The sequence below is a fragment of the Phascolarctos cinereus genome, unplaced genomic scaffold (genome assembly GCF_003287225.1).
Source record: "Phascolarctos cinereus isolate Bilbo 61053 unplaced genomic scaffold, phaCin_HiC Scaffold_5;HRSCAF=322, whole genome shotgun sequence".
NCBI lineage: Eukaryota > Metazoa > Chordata > Mammalia > Diprotodontia > Phascolarctidae > Phascolarctos > Phascolarctos cinereus.
Window position 1 is genome coordinate 365,932,812 of NW_027555958.1, and position 19,538 is coordinate 365,952,349.

At 35.5% G+C, this 19,538-nt stretch overlaps 1 protein-coding gene across 1 annotated transcript in view; it reads right to left on the minus strand.

Annotated features, from left to right (window-relative positions):
• CENPF (centromere protein F) overlaps positions 1–19,538 on the minus strand; it is an 84,360-nt gene that overhangs the window by 36,179 nt on the left and 28,643 nt on the right. The window contains 2 exon segments of the mRNA XM_021007830.2: positions 9,404–9,526; positions 16,651–16,779. Of these exon segments, the coding sequence (XP_020863489.1) occupies positions 9,404–9,526; positions 16,651–16,779 (252 nt within the window).

Sequence of the window (19,538 nt, forward strand, 5' to 3'; positions counted from 1 at the left end):
AGGAATATCTAAACAAACTGTGGCATATGAATAATGGAGTATTATTCTGCTACAAGAAACTAAATAAAGGAATTCAGAGAACCATGGGATATTTTTTATAAATGGATTAAAAGTAAAGTAAGCAGAAATAGGAAAATGATATACACAAAGACTACAATAAAAACTCAAAGAATAATAAAACAAAACTTAATACTGTATACTTATAAAACTTTTATCCAGGAAAAGAATATACCCCCTCCTTTTCTCTGGACATACAACAATTTTTATAATGAATATTTTTTTATGAGATCTTGTGAACTTTTCTGAAAGTCCATCACAAAAGTAAATTTTGAGGGCTAAGTATGAGATAGGACCTGCCTCCAGAATCAGCAAGATTTAGGTTGAATCTCACTTATGACATTTATTGGCTGTGTAACAATGGTTAAGTCACATAACTATAAAGGATTATAAAGGCAGCTATAAAGGACTGAGTTAAAAAGATGGGAATTATGTATAATGATAGATACCCAAACCAGACGTTCCCACATTGATAAAAACACAAAATGCTGGTTATTGTTTTGGTTGTTTTAAATAGAGCAATGGGTTAGCAATGGAATAGATTAGGCACATAATATAATAGTAAATGACCACAGTAAACCAGTGTTTCATAAACCCAAAGATTCAAACTACTAGGGCAAGAACTCACTATTTGACAAAAATTGCTGGGAAAACCAGGAAGTAGTCTGGCAGAAACTAGGCATAGACCAACATCTCACACTCTATACCAAGATAAGGTTAAAATGGGTACATGATTTAGATATAAAGGGTGAGATCATAAGCAAATTAGAGGAGTACGAAGGGGAAAACTACCTGTCAGATCCATACATAAAGAAAAATTTCATGACTAAACAAGCAATAGGATCACAGAAGGTAAAATGGCTAATTTTGATTACATTAGATTAAAAAGCGGTTGCACCAAAAAACTAAAAATTAAAAATGCAGCCAAAATTAGAAGGAAAGCAAGAAACTGGGGAAAAAAATTTTTTTGTAGCAATTTCCTCTAGTAAAGATCTCATTTCCCAAATATAATGGAGCCAAATTTATATAACAGCCATTCTTCAACTGATAATTGGTCAAAGGATATGAGTTTTCATAAGAAATCAAAGCAATAAATAGTCACACAAAAAATACTCTAAATCACTAAAAATTTAAGGAAATTCAAATTAAAACAACTCTGAGGTATCACCTCACATTCATCAGATTGGCTAAGATGACAGAAGAAGAAAATGACAGATGCTGGAAAGGATGTGGAAAAATAGAGACACTAATGCACTGCTGGTGGAAGCTGAGAACTAGTCCAACCATTCTGAAGAATAATTTGGAACTGTGCCCAAAGGGCTATAAAACTGTGCATGCACTTTGACCCAGGAATACCACTACTAGGTCTGTAGCCCAAAGAAATCAAAGGAAAAGAACCCATGTATACAAAAATATTTGTAACAGGTCTTTCTGTGTTGGCAAAGAAATGGAAATTGAGGTGATGACCATCAATTAGGAAATGGTTGAACAACTTATGAGATATACACATACATACATACATACACACACACACACACACACACACACACACACACACACACACACACACACATATATATGACTGTGATGGAATACTATCATGTTATAAGAAATGATGAAGGAGATGGCTTCAGAAAAACCTAGGAAGACTTATATGAACTGATGCAAAGTGAGCAAAACCAGAAGAACATTGTACACAGCAACAGCAATACTGTATGATGATCAACTGTTAAAGACTTGGTTATTCTTAGCAATACAACGATCCATGACAATACCAAAGGACTCATGATAAAAAATGCTATCCATCTCCAGAAAGGAAAGTGATAAACTATGTGCAGATTGAAGCTTATTTTCTTTCATTTTCTCTCTTTTTACCTTTTCTTCCTCCCTGAAACATGGCTAATGTAAAAATTATTTCATGACTTCATATATATAATGGGTATAGTATTTCTTGTCCTCTCAATGGGTGGGGGAAGAGTTTGGAGGGCAGAAGGAAATTTTGAACTGGAAATAAAACTTAAGTCCATTAGTTATATTTTTAGATAATGTGTTAAAGGAGAAACATAAAATTAATTACTCTAATAAGGAAGTGTAGATATGGATTCTATTTCTGCAAGATAACCTTGTTATGGTGTCCAGGTGGTAAGAGTTGGCTTATACCACCACGAAACAGAAAGAACCAAATACTTCATATTTCTTAAGTAAATACACTTTCCATGTTTCTTTATCATGATGCTTAGGTCTTCAACTGTACTTTTTGATTATTTATTTTTAATAATATTTTTCCCAATTACATGTCAAAACAATTTTTAGCATTCATTTTTAGAAGATTATGAGTCCCAAGTTTTTCTCCCCTCCATCTCCCTCCTAAAATGGTAGGCAATTTGATATAGGCTATACACGTGCTATCTTGTAAAACATAATTTCATGTTAGTCACAGTTGTGAAAAAAAAAAAAGCAGATCAAAAGGGGGGAAAAACATGAAAAAGAATAAAGTGAGTGAAAAAAGTATGCTTTAATTTACATTGAGTCCATCAACAATTCTTTATTTGGATGTGGATAGCATTTTCCTTCCCAAGTCCTTTGTACTTGTCTTAGGTTATTGTATTGCTGAGAAGAGCTGAGTCATTCATAGCTGATTATTACACAATGTTGCTGATACTGTGTACAATGTTTTCCTGGTTCTGCTCATTTCACTTTGCAACAGCTCATACATGTCTTTCCAGGTTTTTCTGAAATCTGCCTGTTCATTTCTTACTGCCAATTGCATTCCATTGCATTCACACAGCATAGCTCGTTCAGTCATTCCCCAACTGATGGGCATTCCTTCAGTTTCCAATATTTTGCCACCAGGAAAAGGACCACTTTATTTTTGCACATGTAGGAACTTTGTATTTCTTTGGAATACAAACCTAGTAGCAGTTTTGCCAGGTCAATGGGTATGCAGTTTTATAGCCCTTTAGGCTATAGTTCCAAATTGATCTCCAGAATGGCTGGAGATCAGTTCACAACTCCACCAACAGCACATTAGTGACTCAATTTTACCATATCCTCTCCAATATTTATCATTTTCCTTTTTTTTAATTAGCCAATTTGATACGTGTGAGATGGTACCTCAGAGTTGTTTACATTTCTCTAATCAAAATATGATTTAGAGCACTTCTTCATACGCCTATAAACACTTTTGATTTCATCAGAAAATTGTATTCTTATAAATTTGACTCAGTTCTCTATATATTTAAGTAATGAGGCCATCATCAGAGAGACTTGCTGTAAAGACTGTTTCCCAGCTTTTTACTTTTGTTTGTGCAAAAGCTTTTTAATTTTTTAAATTTTAATTTTCTTTTTGTTTTATGTGTTTATGCTTCTCTGGGATCTTGATACTGAAGATCAAATTTTTTGTGCAATAATGGTCTTCCCCTTATGAAAGCTTTGAAATCCTTCTATTTTACTGAATGATCACTCTTTTCCCTTGAAGTATTATGCACAATAATATGCACGGGTAGGTAGTTCTTGGTTGTAGTCCTAGCTCCTTTGCCTTCTGGGATATGTTCCATGACATCTGATCGTCTAACGTTGTAGCTCCTAAGTTTTGTGTAATCCTGATTGTTGTTCCCCAGTATTTGAAGTGTTTCCTTCTGGCCACTTGAGGTATTTTTCTTTGACCTGATAGTTCCATAATTTGGCTATAATGTTCCTTGGAGGTTTCATATTAGGATCATTTTCCTGGAGTAATTGGTGAATATTTTCAATGCTTATTTTGCCCTCCGGTTCCAGGATATCAGGGCAGTTTTCCTTGATCGTTTCTTGAAAGATGTCTTCTATGTCCTCCTTTTCGTTATGGCTTTCAAACAGTCCAAGGATTCTGAAATAGTCTCTCTCAGATTTATTTTTTAGGTCAGTTTTTTCCAATAAGATATTTTACATTTTCTTCTATTTTTTCATCCTTTTGAATTTTATTGACTCGTTCTTGATGTCTCATAGATTCATTAGCATCTACTTGCCCAATTCTAACTTTTAAGGAGTTGTTTTCCTCAGTTAGCTTTTGTACTTCCTTTTCCATTTAACCAATTCTACTTTTTATGTAGTTGTTTTCTTTTTCCAAGCTGTTGACTCTTCTCATAATTCTCTTGCATCACTCTCACTTATTTTCCCAATTTTTCTTCTAACTCTCTTATGTGATTTTTAATTTCCTTTTTGAACTCTTCTATAATTTCTTTCTGGGCTTGAGACCATTTCCCATTTTCCTTGGGGCTTTGCCCATAGGTGTTTTGACACTGTTGTCCTCCTCTGAGTTTGTGTCTTGATCTTCCCTGTCACCACAATAACTATCTATGGTCAGATTCTTTTTTTGTTGTTTTTACTCATCTTTTTTGGCCCTTTTCCTTTCTTTTAAATTTGAGCTCTCCTCCCTAGGTGGAAAGGGCTGTAAGTCCTGGTAGTTTACCTGGTGCTGTTCTGACGTAGCTCTGAGGCCCTCATGGCTAATGCTGGGTTGAGGGGGTGTAGTAGGGAGTAGTTGGTGCTGCTGGAGGCCACAGGGGTCTGGCAGCTTACCAAGTGCTGAGCCGGGGTCCTGTTAGTGTATGGCGTGTGCTGAGGCCAATGGAGTGTTTCTATATTTCTCCAGGGCTACGCTGAAGCATGTGGCGGGGACCCAATGTTGACAGCTACCTGTTTGCTTGGGAATATGCTGAATCACATGGTGGTTATCAGAGCTAGAGTCTGCCAGTTTCCCTGGCTATGCTAAGGCACATGGGGGGGGAGGGGTCCTGGTGTTGGCGTTTGCCTGCTCCACCACACTGGGGATCAGGATCTACTACTGGTTTGCTGAGGTGCAACTTGCTGCTGATTTACTGGGATGCTTCCCGTCCTACACTGCATTCCCCTTTTACCCAAGTGAGACACTTTCCTTGCCAATCTTCCAAATTTCTTGGCTAAAAGATTGTTTCACCCTGTCTTTTTGCTGGTACTGCTGTTCTAGGATTTGTTTTGGGGCACTATTTTATGTCTGTTTGGACATGAACATGGAAAAGTTACCGAGATTTAATGCTTACTCCAACATCTTCCCTCCAGGGGTTTATAATCAAGTTGGAAAGATAAGACAGGTACCTGTGAAACAGTTAAACTAAGTTTTATCTTGTTAGCAACTGTACTTTAAATGTCTCACCAAGACCATATTCAAAAAATGAAATGAAAATGATTCTCAAAAAAAATACAAGTACTGCCCTCCCCCCAACACGCTGCTACGCTATTAGATAACAGATGGTGCTGGCAATGCTCTGTTGGAATACTGCCTTCAATTATCAGCCTAGTTACTACCAGCAGATGGGTACCAATGTAGGAAAGCCAAATGCAAGAAAAGAGAGGATGACTAGGGAAAAGTACTTGGAAACTTACTGGCAGCTGTCTTTTCAAGTATATATTTTTAATTTTGTTACTAGGATGAAATCTGATCTAACTTTAATCATTTGTTTCCTAGCCCCATCCCTTTATTCATGAAAATAACACTACATTAAATTCAGGTATCTCAGGGATAAAGTATCAACTCAGACTGTCAACATTATCTGGCTGATGATGTTTCTGGGTAAAATTAAAATTTTATAACAAATAATTAGAAAAGTATAGTTCAATCATTACATAATAGGAATTTTCACAAATAACACACCTCTAAACCGAGAAAGTCAATATTCCTTATTCAATCCAACATTTAAACATTAGCTGGACCTCTCTGATTAATAGTAAGAATAAATGGATGATCCAGTTGTTAAACAGAGCTTGAAGTTTTGTTGAACTATAAACTAAATATTAATATTGTGCAATAATTTTTTATCCTGAAATGCAAATATATCAAATGTTACTTGTTCCAAAGGTCTCAATAGGGATGAGGAGAGACTGTCTGAAGTAAATGTATTTGGAAAAGCTAACATATTAATGCACAAAGAATTTTACCTGCATCTGTATTTTCCCAAAAGCTTTGTTGAAAAAAGTCAATCTCAAACATAAGATAATTTCATTTTCAGTTCTCCCTCTTCTGGAATTACCTCATCAAACTCTTATTTATAAGAAGTATAAAGCTAATCTTGGGCCCAATAGTTTAATAAGGATATAAAGTTGTTATGAAATCCAAGAATTTTAAAAGGGCAAGATTAACAAAAATGAACATCTGAAAATACAATTTCAGGCTGGCATCCATAAGCAATTAGTTTCAGTGTGGCTGTAGCTACTTTAGACTTGATTGGGTAGCTTGTCAATAACAATGAGATAAGTATACAAGGATATATTCTCCTAGGCATCCTCACATAATTTGCAAAACTGGGTACTATCCTGGAAAAACACAACAAAAATCCCTATAACTATGTGCCAGCACTAGTATTCAGCAAGCAAAACTACCCAGATTCAACTATTTTTAGGAGAAACAAGGGAGGCATCATTTCCTAAGGCTAAAGAAGACAAATTTTAGTTTCTATTTGGTACTTCTCAACTCCATCCATGAATAAAATTTAATGTCTCCTGATGGAGAAAGGCTGCATCATCATGGAAATGGGGATTGGAAGGGTTATTTTTCTTCCTATATATCTCACCCATTCTTATGTGCCAAGACAAACTCCTCAGAGTACTCAGTCATTCAGATTTCCATGCCTGGAAAAGTCCCCAGGCAAATGTTCATAGATTTGGATTGTCAACATGATAGCATTTTACTGCACTACATCATAATGCTACTGAGTTGGCACTGCAACCTGGTTGAATAGTTATTTCTGTATTATATCTGATTTGATACTACAGGGTAACTTTATCCATAATTAAACCACTAAATTGCATTTCTGGTATTGATAGCTTCTCATTGTTAAGTACCACATTAATTTACTGAATAGGGACAAGAAAATGTTCAGTAGAACTTTAATATTATTTCTGTATCCATAAATCTATAAGTATATTAAACTTTACACTTACTAAGAATTAGACACAATTTTAAATGCAATTACCAAGATCAAAAGGACAGAAAGACATTCAGCATTTAAAATATTTACTCTACATAAAATATGCCTCCTGTACTCAATTTGTTTTGTTGCTGGTGGTAAAAATGATTATTAGCATTATAGCAGCAAAAACCAAGGGGCATAATAGCTGTTAAAGAAGCAAACAAGCAAAACTTGTTAAATCATTTTTCAATCCCAAATCATAATTCAAAGTACAATTAATCTGTCATCAATCTCCCCTAAACCCTATACCATTGTATAAGGAAACAATGTTAAATTATCATATAAAATTTGGATTTGGTTTTGTAGGAAAGTTTTTTCTTAGACATTAGAAACATCTGAAACTAGAGTATAATTGCAGCTAGCTATCTACACCAGCAAATCATATGTTGGGCAAGTTAAGATATAAAAAAGAATCCAAAAAAAAAACTGCAAGAATGCCTAAACTGCCACCATGATTTGGCCAAGCAGACAAATTTTATAAGTGTTTTAACCATCCTAATCAATCGATCACTTTTACAAAATGTTTTCACCAACAGCCAGTAACATCACATGATGATGGCCTCAAAATACAGCTCACAGAGGACACTGCTCGGTGCCAATCTGCCTGTGGCTATGTCAGCAGAAGCATCTGTCACTAGATCCCCCTGGCCAAAAGGCAAACATTTGTTTTCCTGAAACAAACACTTCCATTTCAAAATGTTTGCTAATGAAACCAACATATGATTTGAAGTTTTCTCTACTTTGAGTTTGGCAGCTTTTCACTTACTTCTCCATACAAAACACTCTTCAGGAACCACTTAGTTCTATCCTAACATTATATTTCTTGGGCACAAAGATTTTAAGGTTTTCTTTAACATGCATATTTCATAGCTTTAAACTTCCATGTTTCTCAACAATTAATAATTCAGGGAAAATCTTAGCTTGCTAAAACAAAGTACCTGAACTATCATTTAGTTTAGTTAGGAAACTGAATCCTCTTCAAAATTATTTAATCGCTAATAATAATGACTAACATTACATGGCGCTTACTATGTGCCAGGCACTGGTCAAAGTGCTTTATAATTGTTATCACCATTTTATAGATGAAGAAACTGAGGCAAACAGAGGCAAAGTGTGACTCGGCCAGGGCCACACAGTTAAAGAGTGCCTGAGGGCAGATTTGAACTCAGGTCTTCTTGAGTCCAGGACCACAGCTCTATCCACTGCGCCTTGAAACTGTCAGAAGTTCTTCAATAGAGAAAAAAAGTGCCATTCTTTTGCTATTCCTTTCTTTCAAAATTATGTTTCAACAATTTCAATACTGATTCACAGTTCTCTCCAAATTGCATCAGTTTACTAACTGCCTCCAAATGACTAAAGCCACAAAATAAAACTCCCAGGTCTACTGCATAAAACCAATGAATTATCAATTAAAAGTATGTCAGTAGAAAATCATACCTAAAAAAACACACCAAGTTGTTCCTAATACACTTGCAATTGAGAATTTTTCTACTAACCAAACTTATAACATAAAGAAAGCCACGCTGACACTAGAGAAATGGCACTTACACTGAGTACTAAAGTTAAATGGTACTCATAATAAGTACTAAGGTTAAATTCCTACACTGTACAAACCATAAGGTTATTTTAAACCAACTTTTAACAGTGAATTTCATGCTTAACAACCATGTTCACGTAAGCCACTGTTCCATTTACATCTATGAGGTTTCTATTCAACTGAATGCAATAAAACATTAAATCCTACTACATGCAAGGAACTTTGTACAAAAACAAAATGACCCAGTCCTTGCTCTTTAAGAGCTGGTATATGGATAAGTACAAGGTAACACAAGGAAGGAGAAGACCCTTAGTAGCAAGAGGGGTCCACTTAGGCTTCAAAGAGGAAGTAGTACCCAAAGAGTGCCTTGAACAGTAAAGGGACTTTGAAAAGCAGCTCAATAACATGGTTCTTCTATTTGACAACTGAAATAACAGTTCTTGGAATTTCTATTACTTTGTATGAGTTTTTATCTTTTATATTTCCAAACTTTCTTTTTACCTCCCTCCTCAAAAGGTCAGGCACTTAATATAAACAAAAGTTATGCTCTTTTAATGTAACTTATGTATTTCTATAATTTCTATAGTAACATTAGTAATTTTTTCAAGTTATAAGTCATGAGATGAACACATGTTTTGGTAAACTTACTGTGCTACTTTTTGCCTGAAAACACATAACCCACAGTTCTAAGATACACAGAAAATAAATCTGAAAAAAGAAAAAATGCTGCCCCCTATAAATACAGCTGTAGCAAAATATGCAAACATTCATCACTGACCCCAGGGGTCTGCTCCATGGTGCATCATGACAGTTACTTCTCGCTTACCTCTACGCTCCTCCTCAGTTCATTTTCCTTTGTCTGACTTGTCTGCAATGCTTGTTCAGTTCTGCAGAGCTTCTGCTTAAACTCGTCTGAATTTCTCTCCAGTTGCTGTTTCACTGCTACCACCTAGACAAGAGAAGAGCATATTCTATTTTTTCCTTCCTTCCTGACAAATAATACACGTAATATGATTTATTTTCTATATTTATTCTTGAGTGGTTGAAAGAAAAACAATTACCTTAGAAAGCATGAATTTACCAAAACAACAAAATGAGAAAACCTAAAAGTTACAAGGGACCTTAAAATCCACTTAGTCTAGGCTGCACCTGAACAATGACATTATCAACAACTGTCATAAAGGGTCTGATGAAGACCTCTAAGGAGCTGAAACTCACTATCTCCAGAAGCAATTCATTTCATTTCTAAATAGTTTTCATTCCTAGGAAGTTTTTTAAACTCAAATATATCACATATTTCATATCAAATTCACATATTCAATAATATTTACAAGTGTAAAAATTAAAATGGGAAATTTGCTTCTTAAAAGTTCTTCTATAGATCTACATATCTCATTCCCAGACTGTCCCAGCTCATCTTTTTTCCCAGGACTTATAATACTGACTTCTTTTACACTGTATTTCTCTTACTCAGTTCTTCATTTCTAACATTCTGCAACCTGCACACTCAGCATTTGCTTCTCCAAGATCATCTAGTTAATTCTCAATTTCAATTCTTTGAAAACTAGAATTCAATAACCAGCCTTTCTCATAGGTTGATACTTTCTTTCCTTTTATTCCACCTTTTATTCTGCACTTTAAAAAACGGAGTTTGTTTTGTTTATGACTACTTCCTCACCTATTGAGCCCCCTTGTCCACATCTCTCACCTATTTCCCTGCTGAGTTTAATGTATTTAGGTACCACTTTTGTGTGGAAAGATGTGTTCTCCCTTCATCTGTTAGGTTCATCTGATACCATTTTTCCCACACACAACCATGTTTGTACCCTAACCTTGTGAAAAAGTGAGTTCCTTCCCCTTCTTTCTTTCCTCTTAATATATTCTTCTTTCCTTCTCTCTCCTTCTGCTCCTAACACCATTAAAGGAGAACAAAACCACACAAAGGCATTTTGCCTGTCTTACTTAACTTTCTCAATAACCTGAAGACATTAGAATTCTGGGAGCAAACTTGTTTCTGATCACCCTATGAAGAATAAAAACAATCATCATCTTACAGTTTCTTCCAGGTGATCAATATATTTACTATTCTCCGGGTCTTTTATTTTTTGCATTTTGAAGTCAATACTCAGTTCTGGCCTTTTCATCAGAAATACTTAGAAGTCCTGTACTTCATTAGTGATCCATCTTATTCCCTTTAGGACTACATGCAGTTTTCCTACATAGTTTATTCTTGATTATATGCCTTTATCTTTTGCCTTTTAGAATACTGTATTCTAAGCTCTTCTCTCTGGCAGCTGACAATTCTTCTGTGATCCTAAGTTCTTTCATCCTTGAAATCTTTCTCTTTGGCAACTTGTAGTAATTTTTTTTTAGACCTAAAAGCTCTGGATTATGAAGTCACTGGGAAGTTTACTCACTGACTCAGCTATTAATATTCCTTGTCGTACTTTGCTGCTTGGCTCATTTCCTTTAACATTACATTTTTAATGTCATTAATTACATTTAATGTCATTTCACTTCTTCTTTTAAGTCTTATAGCCTGGGTATTTTTTTTTCTGAAGCCCTACTTGGGCTTCTTCTGACAGATCAGAATCTCTATCTCCAACCTCAGTTTCTTTATTGGGGTTCTGTGACTGGGTCAGAAATTGTTCCCTTCCATACCCTTGGATGGTGTGGGCAGGCTGTGCTTGGTCTTGGATATAAATGCTATGACTAGGTCCTATCATCTTCAGAAATTCCAGGATTTTTGGCTCAGTCACCTGGTGGTTTTGCCTTTGCCTCATTTCCCCCTCTCCTCTTTACAAAGCTCTGAAGCCTGAGTTAACTCTGTTCCTTGCTCTGAGCCTGATAACTGCACAACAGATGTTGTTGGGTATGCCAGTAACAGGCGTCTCTCTAGAAGAGCCCAGGTGCTGACCTGACACTACCTTCTCTGATGGCTTGGGTAGAGTGAAGTCAATAAGCATTTATTAAGCACTTTCTATGTGCCAGGCCCTATAATAAGCACTAGGAATAGAAATACAAGCAAAAATAAAGACAATACCTACCTTTAAAAAGCTTAAATTTTAATGGGGGAAACACAGCACATAAAAGGCAGCTGAAAAGGAGTTGGAGGGGAGGTATCCACATGGTGGTAAAGTAAGGGTCAGATGCAGAATTAGGAGAGGAATAAAGGTTAGCTAGCCTGGGCCCTTCCTTAGAATGAAGGTTCCAAGAATAATTCACTAATGACAGAAGGGACTTGAATGTGGTCTGGCTGTGTACTCTACTACCTCAGGCAGGACTGCCTGGACACTAGTCCGGCCCTGACTCCTTCCTTGGTTATTAAATGCATCCTTTGCCTTACACCTACCCTGGCTCATTTTATGATCAGGACTTCCAAAAGATTCTGGCAATATTTTTTTCAGACCTGGACTAAACACTTATTGATATTTCCTTTATGGTCTCCTTTATCACTGGCTCTATTTCATCTATTGTTAGAAATTTACAGGGGTAAGGAGGTCACTGAGAAAGGCAAAGTCTCCATATACACCAAAACAGTGTTAGCAAAGAAGTGAAAATAGATAAGTAGATGCCAATCAATTAGGGAATGGCTAAACAAACTGTAATTTAAATAATCTGATGCAGAGCAAAACAGAGCTAAAACAAAATATATAAAATAACTACAACAATATAAATGGAAAGAACCACAAAGACAAAAAAAGGAATTAAACATGAGGTGAAACCTCAGAGTAATGATGATGATCACTTCTCTTATTACTAATGATTAGAGCATTCTTTCATGTGACTGCTCAGAGTTTGCAATTCTAAGAATTATTTATTCATACCCTTTAATTACTTCTCTAATGAAAAACAGTGCACCCGCACGTGTACGTACGTGTGTGTGTGTGTGTGTGTGTGTGTGTGTGTGTGTGTGTGTGTGTGTGTGTACATACTATCTATATCTTGGAAACCTAACACTGCCCTTATCAGAGAAATTTGATATGAAGATTTTTTTTCCACATGTGACCACTTCCCCTGATTATCCTAAATGCTTTAATTTTGTTTATGGGAAAGATATTAAGATGGTCAGATGCATTAGGAAGATTATTTTGGCAGCAATTTAAAAGATGGATTACAACCAAGAAAAACTGGATAAAGAGAATAAATACAGGTATTCTGAATAGAAACAAGTCAAGGGAGGAAGGAAAATCAGTATCTTGATCTAAGGACTAGAGTCCATGGAATCTCACCCCAACCAGTCAAAAGCATCAAGACACAAGGCCAACACTCAAAGATCAATGAACAAAGAAAACGAGGCTAGACAACACACATACATCGCGGGTCTTCTAAGAGGCCTAAAGCCAGTGTTGCACCAGAGTCACAGAAAGAGACAACACCTGCACAGCTCAGACAGTCCCAATACCAGTGTGCTCTAAGAGGCCAGAAACCAGTGATCCTATCAAAATAACCACAAGAAACAGGTCCAGCAAAGGAAGCCAGAAGTAAGTCGGGGGAAGGAGGGACTTAGGCAGGATCTTACAAGAAGCCTACAAAAATTAAGAGACTAAAAAATATGTATTAAAAGGTAAGGTATCCACTATAAAAAACTAATCTAGAAAACACACCTAAGAGCTATATAATTTAAGAATCAAACTCCTACAAGGGCAGCTAGGTGGCACAGTGGACGGAGCACCAACCCTGGAGTCAACAGGACCTGAGTTTAAATCCGGCCTCAGACACATAACATTTAATAGCTGTGTGACTCTGGGAAAGTCACTTAACTCCAACTGCCTCACCAAAAAAAAAAGAAAAGGAAAGAATCAAATTCCCACAAAAACAACTAAAGTTCACCTTATTCCACCTCATTCCAGAAATCTAATCATCTGTCAAATCTTTCTGTTTAAACATCTATTATACAATAGTATAATTTATATGGTTACACAATAAATAGCTTGACACACAGATCCCTTGTCACTTCTTATTTCCTTTTTTTTTTTAGGCAGTTGGGGTTAAGTGACTTGCCCAGGGTCACACAGCTAGTAAGTGTGAAATGTTTGGTCTGAGGCCGTTTTTGAACTCAGGTCCTCCTGACGTCAGGGCCAGTGCTCTATCCACTGCACCACCTACCTGCCCCTACCCTTGTCACTTCTTGACTAGATTATTTTAAAAGTCTCATATTTGGTCTCTCCACCTCAAATCTCCCCCCACTCCACTTCATGTTGCATAATGCTAAAAAAGTAATTTGCTTTAAGTCCTATTTGACCATGTTATTTCTTTACTCTATCAAATCCATTGGCTCCCTTTTGGCTCTTAAGATAAAAGGGAAACACCCATGTTTAGCTTTTAAATCCCTTCTAAATTATCTTTATAATTATATATCTCATTACATATTACTCTACCTCAAATGAGATAATATCAAATGAGAAAAGAATAAAGCACTTAACATAGAGTCTCACACATAGTAAGCATTACATACATAAAAGTTATTAGTGGTAGTATTATTATAATTATTGTTATTATCCCACACTTTTGGATCCTGCCAGGCTAGCCTTCCTGTACCTTATACTTCACACTATACCTGTCTACATGATTTTTACAATGGCCAAACCCCTATGCCTAGAATTCAATGTCTCATTATTTCAACTTCATATAATCCTTCTCTTCCTTCAATTTACAGCTCAAGCACCATTTTCTGAAATCCATTCTAATCTCCACCCAAAAATTAGCCTTCCCTCTCAAACTACCTTGTTTTTGATTACTTTGTGTTACTTATATTAGCTTTTTATTTATTCTTTATGTTTTATGCATACTTATTATATGCATTGATAAAATGTAAACACATTGAGCAAGAATTATTTCATTCCTCGTACTTGCACACCAAGCACCGATAGTGCCTGCCATATAGGAGGGGTCTAATGAATACTTGTTGATTTTTGACCAACCATAGGGAAAAAAAAAAAAGTTCAGTACCCCCAGAAAGCACTGGCAGTACTTCAAATAATAAAAATCACAACCATATAAGGCCTAAACGTTCTATACAGAAATGTGCAGAGGCTGACCCTACCACCAAAAAAAAGTCTCAAATAAAAAATAACACTGATGATAGGATCATTATGGAGCCACGGATAACCAAGACAAAATCCAGAGGAAGCAAACAACTAACTCCACAACATCTGCAAGAGATATCACCCAAAAAAAAAAAAAGAAAGAAAAAGAAAGAACAAAAAAAAAAGGAAAGGAAAAAGGAAAGGGAAGGGAAAAGGAGAGGAAACTAAAGGAAAGAAAAAAAAAACCAACAGTCTGGCCACAAGGTCAATTGGAACTCCTGGAAGAAATGGAGCAAGAGTTTAAAATCATATTTTAACTTAAATTAGAAGCAATAAAGAATTAGAAAAGAAATGAGAATACTAGTAAAACTTGAAAGAATTAACTCCTTGGTACAAGAGCTGCAAAACTTTATCCAAGTAACAGACTCTGAAAACCAGAATAGACAAACAAATGTTAATTATTCTACAAAACAATAAGAAATATTAAGACAAATTTAAAAGACTAAAAAAATTGGAAATATAAAATAACTCTTATCATAAATAACAGACCAGGATAACAGGTTTAAAAACATAAGGATCAGATTACTAAAAAGGCAAGATCAAGAGAAGGGACTTTATATTTTAAGAAATCATGACAGAAAACCAAAGAGGCCTTTTAGAACCACAAAGCTACAAAAATTGCTATACTGTATATATCCTTTAATCTAGGGACAACAACATTAGGATTAGATTCCCAATGTGATCAAAGAAAGAGGAAAAGGATCTATGTATAACATAAAATATTTATAGCACCTCTTTTTGTCTGATAAATAATTGGCAGGAGATGCTCATCAACAGAGAAATGACTAAATAAACTGTGGTAAATGAATGTAATGCAATGCTATTATGCCGACACTGGGAAGACTAGTAAGGACTGATGCAGAGTGAAGTAAGCAGAATTATATAATTTAAAAAACTGTCCCAAGAAAAATAACTCTGAAAGACTTAAGAAGTCTGGCCACTGCAAAAACCAACCAGGAGTCCAGATAATTGAGGGATGAAGCAAATATTCACCTCCTGACAGAGAGGTGGACTCAAGATGTACCGATTCATTTTTTAGATACGACTAATGCAGCAATGTGTTTTGCCTAATTATGAGTATTTGTTACTAAGGTTTTGTTTATTCATTTGGGGGAGGGGGCTGAAAAGGTGAGAGGAAGAAAAATATTTAATTGAAGAAAATGTATAACAAAATATGTTTAAAAGAAAAAAAAGGAAAATAGAATCCCTCATATGAGATAATATTTGTAAAGCCCTTTCTACAGTTTCTGGCATCATAGTAAGCACTACATATATATCCTTTTCCCCTACCTTCGTGGAAAGAAACATAAGTTGAAAACACAATCGCCAAAAACTAGCACCTAAAGAGTTCAAGATTCAAGGGGCCCCACTTAAGACCACACAAGATTTGTCAGCTACCACTATGAAAATGAGGAAAGCTTGCCTCCAAAAGGCAAAAGATAAATGTTTATAACCAATGATAAGCTGCCCTAAAAGCAAAGTATAATTCTGGAGAAAAAAATGGTACACTTCAAAATACAAAAACAAATACAGAGAAACATAAATGTGCAAACAGAAGGGATTAAATAAGAATGATATCCACCTCCAGACAGAAAACTAATGGACTCAAGAGTGCAGATTGAAGCATATTTTCCTATCCTCCTTTATTTTTCTTTTTACTTATTTTGGACATGGCTAATGAAGTAATGTTTTGCATGACTATACCTATTTGTAATGAGTTTTGTTTTTCTTGCCTTCTCAATGGGTAAGGAAAGAGAAGAGAACTCAGAACAGAAAATAAAACTGAATTTTTAAAAAACAAGAAACTGAGTCCCAGAGAAATCAAACCAAAATAATCTATTTCTCGTTTTGACTAAAAAGGAGAAATGTTGAGGAAAGCATAAAACAATCTTCCTAAGTGAGTTCAAGGTACGGGCAGGATTTTTTTAAAGGCTAGGGTACAGAAGTGGGGTTGTAGTGAGACAGAATATGAAGATCAACTTACTTTATCAAGTTCAGCCTGCAATATGTTTTGAGTGCTTTTGGCTTGCTGTAACTCTTGGTTTAGTTTGGCTTTTATCTGAGTGCTTTCCTGGTCCAGCATCCGAAGGGTACGTTGCTGATGAGAGAGTTCCTAAAAATTAAGAGAACAAAAATAAATAAATAATAGCTATTGTTCAGGAGAAGAGAGAGTTAAATAAAAAATTATTTAGTCAGTACACTGAAAGAGCTGTAGACAATAGGGAGCCAGACTTCACATCAATTTTATAAGAAAATATAATTAACACTAATACTGGTTCTGGTAATCAAATCCAGGTCTGTTTAGGTAGGGAACAGACAAGTAGTAACACTATATAAGCAGTAATCTAGATTCAAAGTAGTCTGTTAGCCCTCTACTAGAATATTAATTTAATTTTCTTTTCTATTTGAAACAGTGCGCAAAAAGGAGCTCAAACACATAAATACAGCTGAGATTACCAAGATTAACCCATAAATGTAGCATGTATACTGAGAGCACATTTAATAAAAATATGAGGAGAGAACAGAGAAGCTTATGAAAACAATCTACGTTAGCTGTCATATAACAGACTAGAGTTCAAAGAATATAAGACACTAACCATATTTATAATTTAATATAAAAAATGCATTTGATTTGGCAGCTTTAAAATATAACATTAAATGAATGGGGCAGCTAGGTGGCCCAGTGGATAGAACTCCGGATGTATAGTCTAGAGAACCTGAGTTCAAACGCACCTCAGACACTTGATACTTACTAGCTGTGTGACTCTAGGCAAGCCACTTAACTCTGACTGCCTCACCAAAAAGCCAAAAATAAATGAACATTAAGGACTCCTCTTTCCATGCACATTTAGATTACATAGGATTAATTGAAAGATGAAACAGAACAAATTTATTCACAATCCTGATTAACAAACGAGACATAAAATGAAATGTTTGCTCATCAAAGGTTTAGGTTATCATCACAGAAGATGATGTCCAGCATTAAGTTCAAACAGAAACAGTCAATAAGCATTTATCATGCTAGATGCTAAATATAAAAGACAAAAATCAAAACAGTCCCTACTTTCAAGAAGCTTACAGTTTACCACAGGAAACATGTACACATGCCAATATATACCAAAAAATAAAAAATCATGTATGGGGTTAGGAGAAAGAGAAATTGAGAATCATATGCCTGAAGTTAAACTTTGAAGAAAACTAGATATTCTAAGAGGTGGAAGGGAATAATGAATGTATTTCAGGCACTGAAGACATTATGTACAAAGGCAAAAATGGAAGGCGGAATATCACATGAGGAACAGAAAGGCCAGTTGCTTAGACTTCAACACCAGTGTGTGGCCAGTACTTCAGGAGCAAAAGCCTGATTGGGAGCTGCAACCCAGAAGTACCAGTACTGCAAAGCTTTGAACTGCCACAGATCTTAGGAACAGAAGAAATGGGACAGGTCACTAGGACAGGACACTCTGCCTATGGGGTGCTGTGCAGGACTCCACCAAGCCTGAGAAAAGAGCCTAGCATCCAGATGGAGCCAGTTTGGACCACCCAAAAGTCAGCTGGGACACAGAACTTTGAATTGCCCATTGTGGCTAAAAGCTAAGAAGCTTTGAGATCCATCCCCAAGGAAACCACAATCAGAAGGCAGGGAATCAGGAAGTGAAAGATAAGGAAAATAAAAGGGGGTGAGGGTAGACAACTGAAAATACCAAAGATTTCAGGAAGAAATCTCAAACAGAAACAGAACATAAACAGAAAAATCAACAAGAAAAACAGTAACAGAAGGAAATATGGCATCCAGATCTAGTTAAAAAAAAGGCATCTATAAATACAGCGAAATGAAGGAAAATGATCCAACATCATATGAGAAACAGGACCCCATGGAATTTGAGAACATGGAATTACAATATGTTGCTCTTGAGTAGTTTAAAAGAGAAATATGAATTATGAGAACAGAATTTATGTCCTCCACAGCAAAAATAATGAACAGAATCAAAAAGTTTGAATCTGTAATGAGAGGCCTCACCAAAGAAACAAAAGAGCAGACAAAAAGATTGGGAATACAAATACACAGAAGTGAAGGACAACCTAAAAGAAGAGAAGCAAAAAATAAAGACATGTTCACTATGCAAGCTATAAAATACATAGATATTGAAGACAGACTAAATAGAAACAACATAAGGCTCATAGATTTCCAGAAGAACACACAACAGGATAAAAAACCTTAACACCATAATGAAGGAAATGATAGAGGAGCACTGCCCAGAACTTCTGAACACATAAAATGAAATTCCAACTTAAAGAATTCACAGATAGCCTCTAGGAAAAAAAAAACAAAAACCACAGCTGCAAACTCCAAGACTCATAGTAGTTAAATTTACTGATTCAATGCAGAAACAGGTTCCACAAGGCATCAAGAAAAAGACCAAATACAAAGGAAAAGATATTTAAATAATGCAATATTATTCTAAAAAAAATGAAGGAATGGAATTGTACAAAAGAAAATTAGAGTTCAATGAGGTATCCGATAAATCTGAGCTAAACTGTACAAGATAAAAAAAGAATATTTAATAATAAAGAAGAGTTTGAAACATTTTCAGAAAGAAAATCAAACCTAAGAGATTGTTTGCTTCTTGAACACCCCAAACAACAGAATTGCAGAAAGAATGAATAAATTACAGATAGCAACAGCAACAGTGACTTTAGCAAACATACAAGAGGTTGAGTAATATGCATCATAAAAGATAACAGAAATAATAAAGGAAAAAAAGAGCTAATGATGCAGTGAAGACAAAGGATAAAGTGATGCATAATTCAACATACATTGTGGCATCCATGTATGTTAAGAAACCTACAAGAAAACTCCCAGCAGAACTG